The sequence below is a fragment of the Balaenoptera ricei genome, chromosome 15 (assembly GCF_028023285.1).
Source record: "Balaenoptera ricei isolate mBalRic1 chromosome 15, mBalRic1.hap2, whole genome shotgun sequence".
NCBI lineage: Eukaryota > Metazoa > Chordata > Mammalia > Artiodactyla > Balaenopteridae > Balaenoptera > Balaenoptera ricei.
In genome coordinates, this window is record NC_082653.1 from 41,019,817 (window position 1) to 41,040,119 (window position 20,303).

The following is a 20,303-nucleotide window of genomic DNA, read 5'->3' on the forward strand; positions in this document are numbered from 1 at the left end:
CCTTGTGGGATCGCAAAACCGCTGCGATCTCCTCTTTGATCTGCCATCTGAACCAGGGACCGTGTATTGTTTCAAATTCTTCCCCAGCGCTGCAGTTGACAATTATTGGCATCTTAGAGCCTCGGGACTTCAGTAAGATGCCTGACAGGACCGGCTGCCTAAACATTTAAAGCACTCACTCCCTCCAAACATCTCCCCTTTCCCAACGTCCCCCACAAAAAAACTACTGAAAAGGAAAGAAATCGAATGCTTTAAAAAGCTGTTAATTTCTTAATAAGATGCTAGGGTTGGTTGAGATTTTAAAGATGCTCACAACACATCTCTAGAGCAGCAACTAGCCCTTCTTGACCCTGACACAAATAAAACCAACCAGCATACCATACTTTAACCACCGCCACGGTGGCCCGAGGAACTTTCGGAATGATGGAAGTGTATTTTTGCCTTAATTTGGGTAAGACTTGGATGAGGTGCCTTGCGTAAAGACGTGAACTCGGAAGGTAGTTGACTTAAGAATCTTACTTCAGTTTGTAGGGATGGGGGCGGGGGGAGGGGGCGTGCCGGAGAGAAAGGTTTGTTTATTTATTTAATTTCAGTCCCCAAGGGAGAATGGAGAGGATCCATTCCGGGGACACTGGAATCCAGAATGCGAGATGGGCTTGGAAATTTGCGAAATTTGTGAATGCCTAGGCTGAAGGCTCCGCTCACGGGGAGGAAAGGACTGGGCGGGCACAGGGGAGGAGGGAAGGAGGAAACCGAGGGGGAGGCGGAGGAAAAGTAGTATAAAAGGCCCCAGCCAGAACGAGCGCCAGCCACTCCGAGCCTCCTGGAGAAGGCGGGAGCCCGAGCAGGACGCGCCGGTGCCGCTGCGGTGATCTGAGCCCGGCACCGGACCCGGTTCTCTCTTGCATCCGAGGCGAGGACCCCTTGCCCTCTGCTCGACCCTCGAGCCCTTCCACTCGCCGGCTGACCCCTGCAAGGCATGAGCTGCGCGCGGGAGCCCGAGGCTTCAGCGCGGTCATGAGGCGCTGGCCCGGGAGCGGCGGCTGTGCGACGGCAGCCCCCAGGTCCCCTCCGGGCGCGGCGCCTCCGGGATGAGCCCCCCGACACGCGACTGCCTGAGCTGAGATTTACCCCCAGTGCCCCACCTCCGTTCTGCGCGCCTGAGCCCGCGGGCACTCGGCCCCTGCAGCTTCCCGCCCAGACACCTGCGCACTGGACCAGACGGACGCCCAGCGAATCGGACTCGCCTGCCTTCCCAGGCTCTACCCCGCGCCGCGGGCGCCTGAGCAGAGACGCTCAGAGAGCGGGCGGCCCACCGTGCGGGAGCGAGTGTCAAGACCTTTCTGGAACGAAACTCTATCTTCCCCCTCATACATACGCACGCCAGCTTGAGGGAGGGGCGCACAGTCGCAGACAGACACCTGGCTGGTCCGGCACCCTCTCCGTCTCCAACACCACAACTCCCAACTCCACCTTGTCAATAAAGGTTTCTAAACTCGTCCAGGCACCCCCCCTCCGCCCCCTACCCAAAGCCCCGAGACGCAGTGCGCACAGGGCTCGGCCCTCGCCGCCCACAGCGACCTCGGCAGCGGTGGCGCACAGCCCGGCAGGCGGACGCGGACTCTGGAGGGGCGCGCAGGTCACCTCCAGATAGTGACAGCCCCCGGGTCCCGGAGCCGGCTCACCCTAGGACTCGGCGGCGGGGCGGCGCGGCCCGCGGCCCGAAGGAGCGCAGGGAGGAGGGGAGGTGGTTCGTCGGGTGAGTGGCTCCGGGCGGCAAGGGCGGGGGAGCCCAGCGTGGAGGTAACTCTGGGCCGCCACTGAAGCCCTCCTCCTCCTCCTTCTCCTCCTCCTCCTTCTCCTCCTCCTCCTCCTCCCCGCGCTCCTCTGGCGGCCGCTCCCGCTCCAGCTGCGGCGCCGCGGCCACATCTGGGGCGCCCATGTGCGCTCGGGGGCTCGGCTGCGCCCGCCCCGCCGTCGCCCCCGCTGCCCCCTGCCCGCAGGGTGGTCCCCGGCCCGGCCCGGGCCCCTGGCGGCCCGCCGTCCCCACCGCCGCCGCCGCCGCCGCCGGGGAGCGCCGGGGTTTGCTCCGCAGCCAGCTTGGACGCCCCCGGCCCCGCCGTGGCTCCGCCGTGGTGCGGCGGCGGCAGCGGCGGCTCCTGCTCCCCCGGCCCGGCGCGCCCCGCCGCGCCCAGGGCCAGCCCCGCGGGCTCGGGGAGCGGGGCCCCGGCGGGGGCCGAGGCGGGAGCCGCGCCGCCGGGCTCCCGGGCTCCGACTCCTCCTCCCCCGCCGCCGCCGCCGTCCGCCGCGCCGGGTCCTAAAGCCGCGCGCCTCAGGAGGATGGTACGCCTGGCGGCCGAGCTGCTGCTGCTGCTGGGGCTGCTGCTGCTCACGCTGCACATCACGGTGCTGCGCGGTTCGGGAGCCGCCGACGGGCCGGACGCGGCCGCGGCCAACGCCAGCCGGACGCAGCTGCAGGTGAGTGCGCTGCCGGAGAGGGGCGCGCGTGGCCGCGGGGACCTGGGTGGCGGGGAGCTGACCTAGCTAGCACCTGATGGTAGCGAGGAGGCGGGTCCCCGCCCCACCAAAGAGCATCTGTTTTGGCAGCAGTTTTGCCGGGACCACCGATCTCCGGCTGAGGCGGAGCGGGGTACGTGCCTGGAAGCTGGACCGCTTTCGAGGTCTGGCAGGCACGCTTCTCCAGGTGGTCTGTCACCAGGTACCTGAGGGTGCTAGCTTGAGATGGGCGGAGGAAGTGTGGAGTATGTCTGGGTTTGCTTTGGGGTGCTGCCACTCTTTGGTTACCCTTTGGAGACTGAGTAACGTTACTCTGGGAGGAGGGGGGAGCGGAAGGAGACTTTAGGATAAATCCCCAAACTGGGTTTGGGAGATAGAACCCCAGTGAATCTGCCCCCTCAGAAAGCTACGCAAAGGTCAGGAAATAATTTCCCGAAGAGAATGGCCAGACATCCCCTGTTCGCCCACGTGGTACCCGTGCCTCCCTTATACCTCCCCAGCCGGGCGGAGGGCGTGGAGTCAAGCCACCGGTTGTACTTTGGCCCGGCGTTACCTGGGGCTTTTAAACTTACAGCAAAGACTTCTTCCAGCATTCTGCCCCTGTTGAAGGTCGCCTTAGGAATGGAATTCTAATGATCTGTGCAGCTCCAAGGCAGGGGAGGGGGACACAACTGGGGAGCGGGTAGTGGGCGTCAGACACAAGAGGAATTCTCTGGTTTACAAATAAAGGATTGTCCAGGTAGGGATTTCCTGCCGCTGTCTTGGGAAGAAGCGCCTTTCCTTGGCTCTATCAGACGTGTGACAACTGTCAACTTGGGGCATGGGTAGAAGTCAGCAGGGATTTTCCCAGGAAGCAGCGGGAATTCTCTCCTAAAATCTCCTCCTCAAACCAGCCCCTCTAAAACTCTTTATGTCGAGATAAGCATTATTCATTGTTCCCAAAGGGCTTTAAGACCATTGCCCCTATTAGTTCATTTCTCACATCTTTATGTAATTTGTTGCCTGAAAACCCTACTGTTGTAGAGAGAAGGAATTCACTTAAACACTTCCACAGTGCTTACCATGTGCTAGTTTTAAGTGCTTTACAGAACTTAACCGATTTAATGATGTACTATGCTGTTAATATCCTCCCCTGATAGATGCAAAAACTGAGGTACAGAGGTTAAGAAACTTGCAAAGTTTACACATTCCAAACTCTTGATTAGTTACACCATGTTTTCTCTCTGCCAGGATGTTATAGACTAAAGCAAGGTGATCCTTACACCCAAATGCAAAACCAGGAATGAAAAAGTATGCGCCCCAAAGCCTCAAGTTCTTTTAAATTGGGAACATTTCTGAAAATGTCCTAACTTTATGAGACCCTCTTCTCTTCTCCTGTGGGCAAACAGGTACAGTGACAGCCTGACAGGATTCCTTTGGGGAAATTGAAGACACCCCATCCTGTAGATGGTGGTACACCCACCCACTCTAACCCTGTAAGAACAATTCCTAATATCTTCGAGATTTCTGGAAGTCACATTTTATACATGATGCTTTCTTTCCTCGTGGACTCATGAAAAGCTGTAAAAACGATGTTCTATGGAAAAGTAAATTTGGCAGATTCCTTTATGAGGTGTCTGCTATCATTAGAATAACCTAGGCTTGGCCTTTTCCGTTTGACTGGTAAGGTGATGAGAGAAGCAGCTGGTGGAAGTGGCAACTGCAAAGCGGAAGTGGATTAAATTCTCAAAAGAGCCTGTGGCTGAAGAACTGTCCCAAGAGGGCAGAAGAAATGGGGGATTTAGAAAGAGTAATGCTCCTAGGAGTATCTTGGGTCGCAAGTAGCTGCTAATCCATCAGCTTTCAGCTTGTTTTGTAATCGTGTTTGGTTATTCTGTCCACTCAATGAACTTATTCAGGCAGAATGATGAGTTTAACAGTTTAGTTCATAATTTTACTCTCTTTTGTAATTTGTTATTATAAAAGTTTTATATTCTTCCTGACTAAAGTTATTTCTTTGACCCTCTGACTCTCCAAAGGTATTATGATTCAAATGGAGAGAATATATTCCTTCAAGTGAGGAGGTCTGCAAAAGACCTTTATTAGTGTATTGTTTTCAGGGCCCAGGATGTGAATTAGCTAGTAGCAGGTGTATTTGAAAACAAAACTGTGGGTGCCATATTCTTTCTGTTTACTGGTCATGTTTAACCTATCTTTTTTTTTTTTTTTTTCCACTTCATTGGGTCTTTGTTGCGGTGCGCAGGCTTCTCATTGTGGTGGCTTCTCTTGTTGTGGAGCATGGGCTCTAGGCGCATGGGCTTCAGTAGTTGTGGTGCTCAGGCTCAGTAGTTGTGGCCTGCGGGCTCGGGAGTACAGGCTCAGTAGTTGTGGTACCCGGGCTTAGTTTCTCCGTGACATGTGGGATTTTGAACCCGTGTCCCCTGCATTGGCAGGTGGATTCTTAACCACTGCGCCACCAGGGAAGTCATAACCTATCTTAACCAACTACATTTAAACTTAAGTTTGCTGCCTCTGGGATATCTTAAGCTGCTAAATTATTCTTTGTAACCAGAAAGTTCGTCAATCCTTATATTGCATTATTTGTGTTGTTATCTCTGCTTAAAATATTCTGAAATATGAGGTTGGAGTCAGAAATACACAATGGTAGCTTTATTTTCCCAAATTGTAGTATATTTGGGAACATTTAAAAGAGATGCACCTTTATTTGAGATCTGGCATATCAAGGGCACCCAATAAAATAGTAAGAATAACCATAGTAGCTAAGATTTGTCAAGTGCCTTTTATGTGTCAGACACTGTTCTTAGCACTTTTCATGTATTTTCTTTTTAAATCCTCACAAAAATCTCGTGAATTAGGCATTATCGTTATCCCTGTTTCAAATGAAAAAACTGAGGTTGGGTAACTTGCCCACAGTTGCAGAGCCGGAAGCTGCTTAATTTGTTGTTGTTATTTTATAAATGTAAAAATCTTTGAAGAATATTTGTATTCCAAGTTCTTGAGAAAGTCATCCTGCTGGCTACAAAAGAGAAAAAGGCTTTTAACAATTTACATTTTCTTTCTTTTTTTTTTTTCAGGGCTTAGGTTTTTTGGGTTTTTTTAAATTAATTAATTAATTTATATATTTTTATTTTTGGCTGCATTGGGTCTTCGTTGCTGTACTCGGGCTTTCTCTAGTTGCGGCGAGCGGGGGCTTGTTGTGGCGCACGAGCTCTAGGTGAGCGGGCTTTAGTAGTTGTGGCTCGCAGGCTCGAGAGCGCAGGCTAAGTAGTTGTGGCACCCGGGCTCAGTTGCTGGGCGGCATGTGGGATCTTCCTGGACCGGGGCTCAAACCCGTGTTGCCCGTGTTGGCAGGCAGATTCTAACCACTGCACCACCAGGGAAGTCCCTAACAATTTACATTTTCAAACACATCTTGACAGTCTTATTGTGTCAAATATGAACGTATCTATCTATCTATCTAAATTATATATACATACATAAACACACATATATAAACATGATCTAACATGATTTTTTTGGTAGTTTCAACATAGTAGGAGATAGGTTTTTTGACTCTGTACGTGACTGTCCCTGTACTGTTAGGTATGCTGTTATGAGGTGGTAGTAAAATGCTTTGAACACACTATTTCTATTGGTTATGTGGCTCATAAGAATAATAAATAATGATGTTAGTCTTTGTACTGTTTTCAGTATTTTAAAACATCTAATAAGAAATTTTACAGTGGTCTGCAACAGCTGTATAAAAATGCACAGAAAAATCAACTTTTTTCATTTTCGGATGAAATCTTATCTCCTCTTGTGTCATGTTGATCAGATACTCAGATTAGTTCTTTCATATGTCTTTAATTGATAATAGTAAGAAAACAATTATATATAATAAAAAGCAGTCTGGAAGACAGAATACCCCAAAATGTAGAACCACAGGCAATGATAATGATAATAATAGTATCTCTTTTACTTGAAATTCAAATGAGTGTTCCTCTACTAAATCTCAGTCAGATTCAGAAGCATGAATTTCTACAGATTTTACATAGTAAAGCTAGAACTCATTAAAACAATGAGATTTAAGGAAGTGTTAGAAATCATCACATTGATCATTTTTACAATAACATTAAAGCAAACCAAACTCTGAAATGTAACTAAATGTCTTTGTTCTCTAATTCCTAACTACCATCTTTATCAGTACATTCCTCCTTCATCCCTCTACTTGCCTTCAACAAAACTGCTTAGCATCTTGCACTCATTGCTTCAGACTCACCAGTTGATCTGAGCTATTAATAGCAGTAAAAGCAGAAGCAACATTTATTTGTACTTAATGCTACTGAGTTTCCTTACAATGACCCTATGAGATAGATAGTATTTATATACCCATTTCACAGCTGATGAAATTGAGACCTGGAGAGATTTGAGTAACTTGCCCAAGGCCACACAACCATGGTTGGCAGGGCCAGGATTCAGACCCAAGGAGGCTGGAGTTCTTGTTCCAGTTCATCAACAAGATGCCTCCAGCTCTGATACAAGTCAACAGCCATTGTGTTTCTCGTTTCATGACTTGCCTTGCCCATTTTCCAGGCAGGCTGTCTGCTTTTATCTCAGGTATTGTTTGTAAATTATGAATAACTGTCCCACTTAGCTATTGCTATATAACAAACCATCCCAAAACACAGTCGCTTAAAACAATCACATTTTATTTGCTCATGAGTTTGTGTGTCAACAGTTTACTCTGGGCCCAGCTGGGTGGCTCTTCTGCTGATCTTGCTTAGGATTATTCATGTGGCTATAGCTTTCTGTTGGCTTGACGTGGGCTAGATGGTCTAAAAGGGCCTCACTCCAGACACTATAAAACTCTTAGAGGAAAACATAGGCAGAACAGTCTATGACATAAATCACAGCAAGATCCTTTTTGAACCACCTCCTAGAGAAATGGAAATAAAAACAAAAATACACAAATGGGACCTAATGAAACTTAAAAGCTTTTGCACAGCAAAGGAAAACATAAGCAAGATGAAAAGACAGCCCTCAGAATGGGAGAAAATATTCACAAATGAAGCAACTGACAAAGGATTAATCTCCAAAATTTACAAGCAGCTCATGCAGCTCAATATCAAGAAAAACAAACAACCTGATCCAAAAATGGGCATAAGACCTAAATAGACATTTCTCCAAAGAAGATATACAGATTGCCAACAAACACATGAAAGGATGCTCAACACCACTAATCATTAGAGAAATGCAAATCAAAACTGCAATGAGGTATCATCTCACACCAGTCAGAATGGCCATCATCAAAAAATCTACAAACAATGAATGCTAGAGAGGGTGTGGAGAAAAGGGAACACTCTTGCACTGTTGGTGGGAATGTAAATTGATCCAGCCACTATGGAGAACAGTATGGAGGTTCCTTAAAAAACTAAAAATAGAACTACCATATGACCCAGCAATCCCACTACTGGGCATATACCCTGAGAAAACCATAATTCAAAAGGAGTCATGTACCACGGTCTTCATCGCAGCTCTATTTACAATAGCCAGGACATGGAAGCAACCTAAGTGTCCATCAACAGATGAATGGATAAAGAAGTTGTGGCACATATATACAATGGAATATTATTCAACCATAAAAAGGAATGAAATTGAGTTATTTGTAGTAAAGTGGATGGACCTAGAGTCTGTCCTACAGAGTGAAGTAAGTCAGAAAGAGAAAAACAAATACCATATGCTAACACATATATATGGATCTAAAAAAAAAAAAAGGTTCTGACAAACCTAGGGGCAGGACAGGAATAAAGACGCAGACGTAGAGAATGGACTTGAGGACACGGGGAGGGGGAAGGGTAAGCTGGGATGAAGTGAGAGAGTGGCATGGACATATATACACTACCAAATGTAAAATAGGTAGCTAGTGGGAAGCAGCCACATAGCACAGGGAGATCAGCTCAGTGCTTTGTGACCACCTAGAGGGGCGGGATAGGGAGGGGAGAGGGAGATGCAAGAGGGAGGAGATATGGGGATATATGTATCTGTATAGCTGATTCACTTTGTTATAAAGCAGGAACTAACACACCATTGTAGAGCAATTATACTCCAATAAAGATGTTAAAAAAAATAAAAGAAAAGAAAAATAAAAAATAAAATAAAAGGGCCTCACTCATATGTTTGATGGTTGGTGCTGGCTGTCACCTATGCTCTCTCTTCATCCTCAAGGAAGTTATTCCACATGTCTTTACATGGTGGACTCAAAGCAGCAAGAGAGTAAAGTAGAAATTGCAAGGCCTCTTGATGAACTTGTACAACTTCAGCCACAATCTATTGGCCAAACATATCACTTGGTCAGCTCAGATCCTAGGGGACCAGAAATAGACTCCTCTTGATGGGAGGACCAGCAAAATAACATTGCAAAAGAGTGTGTGTTCAGGGATGGGAGGAGTCATTGTGGCTGTCTTTGCAAAATAGCTACCATACTGACCTTTTATCTCATATACTTTGCAAGTGTTGAACCAATCTTTCACTCATTTTTTAACATTGTTTATGCTGCTTTGGGCCATGCACAAACTTTCCATTCTAAATAGAATCAAATCTGAATCATTTCCATTATGACTTTTTGTTTTCTTGCCTTACTTGAGAAAGGGTTACTCAAATAAGGATTGTCAGAATCTTTAAATATATTTTGTTCTAACAGTTTTATAGTGTTTTTGTTGTTGTTGTTGTTTAGAACTACAATCTACTTTGAAGTTATTTGTGGGTTTTAGGTTTAAAATAAAGATATAACTTTGGTTTTTGTCCAAGTGAGTAGCCACTTCTCCCATCATATTTGGTAAATACTCCATTCTATATTTGTTGGTAAAAAATACCAGTTTTATCACATATTAAAATTTTCACATATATGTTAGTCTATTTCTTGACCTTCATTTTTCTATTCACGTACCAACGCCACACTCTTTTATTTCATGTAGCTTCACAGTATTTTTTAATAGGGCAAATGCCCTGTCATTAACTTTCTTTTTCTTAGAAATTTTTATAAAATGTTTTCTTTCAAACAGACTTTAGAATTATTTTGTTTAAAAATTCATTGAGCTTTTAATAGGAATTGCTATATATATTGAGGGGGTAAGTTTAGAAGAATTGAGAATTTTATAATATTTAATCCTCTCATTAAGGACATGGTTAAGGTATCTATTTCTTGAGTAAAGTTTTAGAATTTTCTTCATCTTTTCACATTTCTTTTGACAAGCTGTTTTCTAGGTTTGATTGCTATTGTGAATTTTCTGTTTCATTTTCTGTTATATTCTCCAATTTGTTAGTTCCGGAATCCAGGAAAGCTATACTTAGCAATATATGCTTACATTTTTCTTGGTGTGTACATGAGAGCTAACAGTATCCATTTCAGTAGTGATATCATTATAGTTCCATGGCATTAATTGAAAACCCTTCTTTTTCCACTTTTGCACTTTAAATAATAAGAATTATCTGTTTCTTATAAGATTGTTAGAATTCACTCATTTTAGCTGTCTTGGGCTTGGTACCTCTTTGGTTGAGATCTCTGATTAATGTTCCATGTTATTCCATGATCAATAGCCTATTCAGATACTATAACTTTTCTCTAGTCATTTTTGATAATTTATATCTTCTCAGAAAATCATATATTTTACTGGATTTTTACTTTATCAGTATAAAGTTTGTATGTAATACAAGCATATTTTGAAACTATTTCATGACTGCATATTGTTTATGATGTACAGTCTTAAATCTCTTTATAAGACCTGTCAGATCAAGATGGTTAATTATATTATGAAAACCCTTCAAATCTTGATTTATTTATTGTTTACTTAATCTGCTGATTCCTCAAAAAATTTAATTGCATTCTGACACTACCATTGTGGATTTGTTTGTTTCTCCTTATTATCCCCTTAATTTTCGCTTTACTTGTTTAGAATCCATGGTGTTAGGACATAAAATGTCTTTTTTTGATGGTTATATTTTTCTCAAGGTGAAATTCCTTTATATGTATCTTTTTATTGACATTTGTCTTGAACACTTTTTTTTGTTTGATAGTAATTTTGCATCTCCTGCTTATTTTTTTTTTCGCTTGCCATTCATTATGTGTCTTTTTCCAACCTTTATTTTCAACTTTTCTCTGCCTTTTTTGTTTGAATATCTCTCTTATTAATAACCAATAGCCAGGGCTTCCCTGGTGGCGCAGTGGTTAAGAATCTGCCTGCCAATGCAGGGGACACGGGTTCAATCCCTGGTCTGGGAGGATCCCACATGCCGCGGAGCAACTGGGCCTGTGAGCCACAACTACTGAGCCTGCGCGTCTGGAGTCTGTGCTCCACAACAAGAGAGGCCGCGATAGCGAGAGGCCCGCGCACCGCGATGAAGAGTGGCCCCCGCTTGCCACAACTAGAGAAAGCCCTCGCACAGAAACGAAGACACAACACAGCCATAAATAAATAAATAAATAAATAAATAAAATATTTTTTAAAAAAATAACCAATAGCCAAATTTTCTTTTGCCATGTAATAGGTCAATGAATATAACCCATTTATATTTATTGTGATTACTAATAGATTTGAAGATGTATTTTCAATTTTATTTGGTGTTTTCAAATTTCCAATTTGCTTCATTTTGCCTCCCACCTTCCAATTTATTATCTCTCACTTTGGCAAGAGAGTTAGCCTATGTCTAAATTTCCTCATCTGTAAAATAGGTATACAAAGACTGTTTCCCAGTGTTGTTGTAAGGATTAAAACACTGAATGCATGTAAGTGCTCTGTTAGAACTTGGCACTTAAACATTTAATAAGTATTTAAATATTATTTACTTTGCTCATTACCCCTCAAGTTTGGAAATTGTTCTATTTCTCTAACTCTTAACATTTTAACAAACAGATTTGAACTTACATTTTTCTATCAATGCTGAGAGTCAGTCAGTATTTATAACCTAAACCTCCCCAAAACAAGATTCTAACATGCTTTTTTTTTCTCTTGTCTCTCTCTCTCAAATTTTAATCACATTATCTGAACATTTAGTGCTAGATCATTCCTTCTTCTTTGTTTCTTTTTTTCTCCCTTTTTTCTTTCATTCTTTTTCATTATATCTATCTTAGGAACAATTTCTTAGCAGTAGTATATTCTCCCAATACTTATTTAGACTTAACTATAAGATTTATTATTTATTTATTTATTTATTTATTTATTTATTTATTTATCTATCTGCTGCTGCTTCTGGAATCTCATATTCTCATCTTTTATTTTGCTGGAATACATTCTCAAAAAGTTCTCTCAGAAAGGTTTTATCAAAGGATAAAGTCTCTGAGATCCTAAATTTTTAAGCACATCTTTATTTGCTTCTCACATTTAAATGCTAATTTGGCAGTTGTCTATGTTCTCTCTTGTTTCCCCTTAGAATTTTGAAGATATAATGCATTTTTTTTTACACCGTCTCATGTTTCATTGAAAAGTCTGATGCTATTTCTTTGCAGGTGATTTTTTTTTAACTGGAAGACTTTAGGATTTTTCTCTTTATTCACAATGTTCAGAAATTTTATCTGTTTGTGTTTAGATTTAAGGCTTTAGTTGTTAGTCCTGTTCAGCACTTGGTGGACCCTTTCAATCTGAATCCTCAAGGTTGTCTTCAGCTTAAAAATATTTCTTCAGTAATTTCTTTGCTTATTTCCAATATCCTTGTCCTCTCCTTCTGGAACTCCTATTAGACTTTGAAACTAATGTTGATATTTCAAGATCTATCAGTCTTCCGTGTCTCAATTTTTTTCTCTTGTAGTTTTATCTCTTGCATTTTTCTAATGTGTTTTATGTCTTAGCTTAATCTTCCAGCTTTTGCCACCCTAGTGCTAGCTTTTTCACTCTTTATCAGTTTTCTGTCCTCATCCTTTTCACCCAGCTTCTATAGCTTCTTCTCTTTTCTTCCCTTCTTTTCTCTTCCTTCACCCCTCCCCCTCCTATCCTCCTCTTCTTTTTTCTCTTTACATTTTTAAAAGTTTTTAAATTATGAATAATTTACATACAATAAAATGAATGCATCTTAAAGATTCAGTTCCAGTTTTTCACAATTATATACACCTATGTAGCACCATCAAAATTAGAATATAGAACATCTCTATCATCCCAGAAAGGCTTCTAGTGCACCTTCGTATGCAATTTACTCCTCCCACAGGCAACCAGTCTCTGACTCCTATCACCATGGATTAGTTTGCCTCTTCTAAATCTTCATGTAGATGGAATCATACTGTGTGCATTTGTGTGTGAGTGTATGTGTGTGTGTCCGGGCTTCTTTTTCTTAATGTAGTATTTTTGACATTCATTCACATTGCTGTGTACATCAGCAGATTTCTCTTCTTTATTGTTGAGTGGTATTCCATTGTATGAGTACGCCACAATTTATTTATCCATTTCCCCATTGATGGACATTTGGGTTGTTTCTAATGGTTTGAATATTATAAATAAGATCATGTTAACTTTCTTGTACAAGCCTTTCTGTGGACATAGGTTTTTATTTCTTGTGAGTAAATACCTGCTAGTGAAACTGACACAGGCTCAGTTCTTTATATTATTATGGGAATTCCTCTAAAGAAACTCATTTTTTTGGTGATCTTTCTCTCACTTTCTCAGCTCTGTAATGTTTCACTTTCAATTGGTTACCATTGGTTTCATATCTACCAGAAATCATTCCTTCTTCTGTAGATGTTCCCCTTGCAGCTTTCCACTTCTGTTGGAGATTTATTTTCATATTTCGTCTCCTTTTTCAGTAGAATTTGGAGAAGGAAAAGAAGTAAACAAAAATGCTTAGTCTGCCACCTTGAACAGAAACACTATAATTTTATTCCTTCCTTTTATTTTCCTGTATACAAACCAGAAGAAATTTCTATTATTTGTGCAGCTGCTTCATTCATTCTTTTCCAGCCATGTTCTAAAAGGCATTGATTTTTGAGGCCTGGGGACACCCTCAGAAGTCATGAGAACTATCCATTCAGTAAAGAAGAATCTATTGTGGTTTTAAAGCCTCCAAAGGAAAGAATCCCACTTGTATTGATTTGGCCAAAAAGTTCATTCGGGTTTTTGGAAAAACCCGAGCAAACTTTTTGGCCAACCCAGTACCTGTACAAGTACTTTGTAACAACCTTCAATGGCAGAACATTTTTTTCTCTGATGTGTCCTTTAAATCTTTTATGATACATCTTAATTTCATGTTTGCTTTTTTTCTTCCCACTATTCATTCACTTTTCAAGAAACATCTCATGCAGGACTTGAAGATTATTATTTAATAGTTCCTCTGTCTTCTCCAGATTTGATTATCTCAGTTTTTTAATTTGTCTTCACTGATCTTATTTTACAACGTTTTAATGGTTTCTGCGGTCCTCGTATTTCTTTCTCATCTGAGAACATCTTTCTTCTGCAATCCTTGGCTCAAGATTTTATGATTTATAAAGAAAAGGATGGTGATGAAGCCCCTTTCTTCAGTGACAGCTAAGGGTGTCCCTCTGTCTATACTCATCCCCCAAAAGACAGAAGATAATTTGGGGTGTGGGAATGGGGTTGTCCATTTAATTCCTGGGATTGTATGCAATGATGTTAAAGAAATAGCAAGGGAGTGTGTTACTGAAAAAGTCTTATTTTGCATTTTATTTAAACTTTGTCTGTACTCCTCTTCCATAAGAACTTCATAAGATGCCCTGAACATAAAAGATATAAAGCTTAATTTCTTTCTTTCTGTGGTGTATCAGTGCAAAGGTTGGATGGGGCACAATGCTAATAAAATGAAGTCAACATGCTAGTGCCCAGTGTTCCCTTTGGGACTAAGCACTCACGGCCCACTCTAGTCACTGACTTGATAACATAAACTTATGGCTCTTTACCTTCCCTACCCTCTTTCCCTTTCTCCTACCAGAGCTTCCTGGGGGCATCTCCCAAGTATACCACTTCCTCTTTGTCCCAGGGTTTGCTTCTGGGAGAACCCAAACTAAACAAAGCACTACTCAAACATTCGCCATGGGAACATGGCCATTTCTCTAGGTAGTGATGACGTAGGAAAGGTACAGGGTGGAGTTTCCATGAGGCACCTGCTGCTTCTTGTCGCTGTTAACAAAGCTGAAGTCTGTTAGCCTCAGAAAGGGATGTGCTGCAGCAGCAACAGAATCAGGTTATGCCATCTTCTCCCAGAGCAGCTGGGAAGAGAGGAATTCCAAAATTGTAGGAATGGGAAAGTTCAGGCCTAGGGAAAGCCTACGAATTGCTGGTGTTTAGAGAGATGACTGTTGTTTTTCTCCTGAGAGCCTCATCCCGTGCTTGTTTGCTATTTTAAGTGGGAGGATGAGCGACAATGGGAAGTTATCAATGGTGTGTGGGACTGTCTTCTAATGCCTAAAAAAGGCAGAGGCCAGGGTGCTTTGATAAATGTAGCTTTGCATCAACTCCCCAGGCACAGACCAGCATGTGTCACTGGAAAGTTGTTTCTGTAAACTGAGTAGAAGTAAAAACAGTAGGTTAACTACCCCTTCTTCCTGTTGACCTGACCTATGCACATTTTAGTAAACCAAGTCATCTTACAGAGAGCATTGTCTGTGGCTGATATACCTCCATTAGAGAGCAACACCCCTGGGCCCCCTGAAAGGAACAGTGCTGCAGGGCCAATGGAATAGGAGAATTCCAGCTTCAAGTTTGGGGCTCTGGGCTGCCAGATTCACAGTTTGGGGCACCCCGATCCCCAGATGTGCACCAGAAGTGACCTGGAAAAAGGAAGGTCAACTGTGAATTCAAGAGGCTACTTCCTACTGGATATCCCATCTCTATTTTTAAAAATAACAAGGTGTGGCTAGAATCTATATGAAGGATACAGGGAGGCTAGAAATGTTGTCATAGGCCACCCAGATGTTACCTTACTCCCACCAGCATCCAGAGAGAGTATTCGCGCCAAAGCCAATGAAACAAATAAAACACATGCCTTGGCGCCCAGCCACCTCTTAGAGATAGCGATGGGGAGACAATGAGGGGGAAAATGGCAGTTGTGTTATTATTTTTTAAAATACAGCTTTACTGAGGTGTAATTGATATACAATGAACTGTGCATATTTAAAGTGAACAGTCTGAGGAGTTGACACCTGTGAAACCATCACCACCATCAAGATGATGAATAAATCTACCATCTCCAAAAGCTTCCTTGTGCTCCTTGGGGATTCCTCCTTCATTCCCCAGAAATCTCTACCACTGATCTGTCTTCTGCCATTATAGATTGGTTTTTGCATTGCCTAGAGTTTTATGTAAGTAGACTAATACAGAACGTACAGTACAGTGAGCTCCTTTGCTCACCATAATGACCTTGGGATTCATCCATGTTGTTTGGTGCATAAGAGTTTGATCCTTTTATTGCCAGTTATTGCTCCACTGTATGCATATACAATATGCTTTTCCATTCACAGTGAGCTCCTTTGCTCACCATAATGGCTTTGGGATTCATCCATGTTGTTTGGTGCGTAAGAGTTTGATCCTTTTATTGCCAGTTATTGTTCCATTGTATGCACATACAATATACTTTTCTATTCACCCAATGAAGCACATTTAGGTTGTTTCCAACTTGGGCCTATTAAAATAAAGATGCTACCAACGTTCAGGTATAAGTCCATGCATGAATATATGCTTTCATTTCTTTTGTGTGAATACTTAGGAGCAGAATGGCTGGGTGTATGTTTAGCTTATTAAAAATTCTTGCGATCTTTTAAAGGTTCTCACATAGCATGTTTAGGATCTACAACAACCAAAGACACTGTTAGAAAACTTCAGAGAATTTGGAAGTTGAGTCTCAGGATGATATCTTCCTACAGCTAATACATAGGTGTATAATCTATAATATATTATGAAACGCTGAAGGAAGGGGAGAAGATACTCTTTCCTTGGAAAGAATTCTCCTATCTTTTTAGGATTCTCCAAGTACAAAAGTCTCATGGGGCTCAATTCTCCAGGTTATCGTGGTGCTGGTGGTGGTGATGGTGATGGTGGAAAGAAACATAGTTGCTGGACTATGTTTGGAACCAGCTGGAAAAGTCTCCCAGCAGAAGACTCGGCTTCCTCCGTAAACTGCTGTCTGATGTTCCAAGCCCTGCCTGACTGGAAATTAAGAAAACCAGAAATAGATTTTGTATCTCTCCTGCCTAGAGACTCAATTACATTGTGACCTGGAAATCTGGTATTGGTTATGAGCCCAAAATTAATTGGAAGCCAGGTTTATTGCTGGGAACCTTCAAATTCCAGGAGGGGCAAAAATTACAAAGGAGAGATCTCATCAAGTGTTCCTAATCCTTAGCCCATGAAACAGGCTGCAGAAATGTTAACATGAGCTGACCCCCTGACCACACTAGACATGAGGAGAGTGATGATTATTAGAAACCCACAGAGGATTCTCACTGGAGGGCAAGAACTGTCCTTCCCTTACACATAAGGTGGCTCATCCACTGCCCCGAGTTCACCAGGTGCAGTCGTGACCCACAGGTACAGGTGAGAAGCTCGGGATGACTTCTCCGCACTTGCACCCACGGTGTGGTCCATGGAGTAGCAGCGGCAGCGTCTCCTGGGAGCTTGTTAGAAAATAAGAATCTCAGGCCCCACCCAGAACGACTGAATCAGGATCTGCAATTTAATCAGGGTCCCAGGTGAAACGTATACACAGGTTAAGAAGCACTGGTTGAGATGCATGCTTTTCTTGCAAGTTACAAGTCCCAGAAAGCACTCAGTACAGATCAGGTATTATTTAGCTATTATCCAATTATGCTTCACAACAAACTATCCCAAAACTCAGTGGCCTGTAACAATAAACATGTGTTCTCACGCTCGTGGGTCTATGGGTGGCTGGGGTTCAGTAGATCTAGGCGGGCTGGGTTCCAGGCTGAGGTTTGGGTCTGGGTTTCTTCTGTGCATCTCCCAGATTCCTGCAACCAGCAGGCTACCTGTCCTGCATTTCTCTCACGGTGATGAAAAATCACAGAAAGGCAGAGGCAAGCCCGATGGACAAGCACACTCCAGCCTTTGCTTGGGTCACACCTATTAGCATCCCATCAGCCAAAACTAGTCACAAGGCCCAATAAAGTAGCCAAAGGCATGGGCTTTGGATTTGTTTCAACTCAACATCTGCTTCTTATGTGTGTGCCCTTAGGCAAAAGTCTCACACTTCTCTGGGCTTCTGTGTCCTATTCAGAAAAATGGGATAATGAAAATTATATCCCTGGGAGTTTATAATGTTGTAAGGACCATCCTTGGTGCATAGGAATGGTTTAACTCATGGATGCTGGTATTACAGAGCAGTGAAACCTTGGACAAGTCACTTCAACTCTTTGCATTTCATTTTCCTCATCTGAAAATAGACATCCTAAAAAAATAAAATAAAAAAATAAAAAGAGACATCCTAATGGGATAATTCTACTGATTTTTGAACTTCACCTTCAAACCTGGTGATAATGATGGTGATGGTGATACAGAAGCTAACATTGAGCATTTGTTCTGTGCCAAGCACTGCTGTAAGAACTTTAAATGTATTTGCACCTTTAATTCTCATTATAGCCCAATGAAGATTCTCTTCATTTTGCAGCTGAAGAAACTGAGGCAGAGCAATGTCAGGAAATCAAGGTTTAATGTCTGATTGTTCTGAGCACCTCCTATGCAGGGAAACATATCACAGAAGGGATGCAGTCCAGGCTGGCTCCATGTGCTGACACACACATAGTGCCTCATGCTAATCAGCGATGCTTCTAAAAAAGGTTATTCCTGGCTTCTTCTCTCATGTGGGACAAGGAAAGGAAAGAACAGGGACAGCTAAGTAGAAGAGACTGGGAAAGAGTTGGCCTCCTGGTTAAACAGCCCCCCTTCCCACCCCACCCACCATGCGGCCGCATCCAAGTCCACGTCCCGGGAAGCGGATGCCGGATGGACATGCGAACATCTCCAGTGGGATCCAACCATTGCCCAGGGCTGTGTTGTGGAGCTGCTCAGCCTGACTCTGGGCTGGAGCCGAGGGGAAGGGTGGGGCCCAAAGGACCCTGTCTTTGAGAAATCACACCCAGAAAGGCCATGGGTTGCTTTGTCAGCACTGGATTCCACCAAAGGTTGTTTCTGAGTCAAGATACACACGTCCCTCTCTTTCCATCTTCCTTCTGAATGGTTTCTCTTGTGCAGTGTTACTGCTTAAAAATCGTGTGTTCCATGGTAGGGATGGAACCGTGGCCGCAAATATGTTATTCATCACCCACTGAGCTTTAACAATCGAAGCCTGCAACCACTTTCCCTGACGAAGGGGCACCCTTTCCTACCTTCCTTTCCCAGACATAACAAGAGAAACAGGACATGCCTGGGGACAGGAGTTTCACAAGCTCCCTGAGCTGTATATTCTGCTTTCTAATTATGGTTGCTGGTCAGAAGAATCTCTTCCTTGTGACTAATCAGATTTTCCCTTTCCTCGGTGTGTCACAAAGTCTATTTCCTCAAGGTCTTCTGAGGAACAAGTGGTCAGGGTTTTTAAAATGTTTCCCATAGTTGAGAGGAGTATCATATTTCCTTTTTTGGTTATGGCATTACATTGCTAATATCTGATCAGCTTGTGGGTGACTCTGGTTCTAGATCTTTCTCTGTCATTCTTCCCAAGTCTCTGACTGCCCTGTACCCCCAGTGAATTTTATCCTTTCTTTTGCTTTGGTTCTGACAGAACTTGTCTCATACTTTGGATATGTTCTATAACACCCTCTCTCTTCTCCCTTTGCTCCCCAAATGTTGAGTTGGAACCAGTCTCATTTCAACGATCTTAATAGCTTATTAATTTTGTGATTGTCACAGATTTGAGCACTGACTGGGTAGATCGCTAAAATAGAAAAAATAACTTTTAATACCTTATGACCGCTAGAAACATGAAATCACTATATTATCCCACCATAACGGCAAATTGAAAACAAAAACAAAAACTGAAGACACCAGATGTTGACAAGAATGTGTAGCACCCACAGGGAATATAAACTGATATGAACACTTTAGAAAATTGTTTTTCCAGAGTAACTACTAAGACAGAATATATACATACCCTCTGACCCAGCAATCCAATTCTGGGTATATACCCAATAGAAATGTATTCATCTGTGGACTTAAAAACTGGAAAAAGAATGCTCATAACAGTGCTAGTTAAAATAGCCCCAAACTGGAAACATCCAAAATGCCAATCAACAGTAGAATGGCTAGTAAGGCAGTAAGTGTAAACACTGAGAAAGAGCAAACAACTGCACACAACATGTACAACTTCACAAATGTAGTGTCGAGTGGAAGAAGCCAGCCACAAAAGAGTACATGCAGGATAATTCTGTTTATGTTGAATAACCAGGAAAAGCTAATCTATGCTATTGGAAGAGAGGACACTGGCTACCCTTGCCAAGGAAGTAACTAGAAAGGAGTACAAGGGAGCCATCTGGGTGCTGGTAATGTTCTGTTTCTTGATCTGAGTGTTGGTTACACAGGTGTGTTCAGTTTGTGAAATCTCATTGAGCTGTATGGTTACATACGTGCATTTTTCTGTATGTATATCATACTTCAATTAAAAATACAGCAAAGGATGCAGCAGGCAGGGTAGATAGTAGAGAAGAGATGGCCATTTTTCACTGAGAAAGGCACCCGGCAGCCTGGAGTCCACTCCCTGTGCTCCGTCATGTGTGCTACCCCGCAGACTGGTCTCCAAATTTTAATGAGTGTGGACTAGTTTCAGTGTTAGGGGGCATCCTCCTCTGCCTCCGTAGCCCAGGGCTATTG

At 43.0% G+C, this 20,303-nt stretch overlaps 1 protein-coding gene across 1 annotated transcript in view; it reads left to right on the forward strand.

The window, feature by feature from the left end:
• The first annotated feature begins 2,340 nt into the window (after positions 1–2,340).
• ISM1 (isthmin 1) overlaps positions 2,341–20,303 on the forward strand; it is a 77,657-nt gene continuing 59,694 nt past the window's right edge. Inside the window, exon 1 of the mRNA XM_059897544.1 lies at positions 2,341–2,478. Coding sequence (XP_059753527.1) covers positions 2,341–2,478 — 138 coding nt within the window. The remainder of the gene's footprint in view (positions 2,479–20,303) is intronic.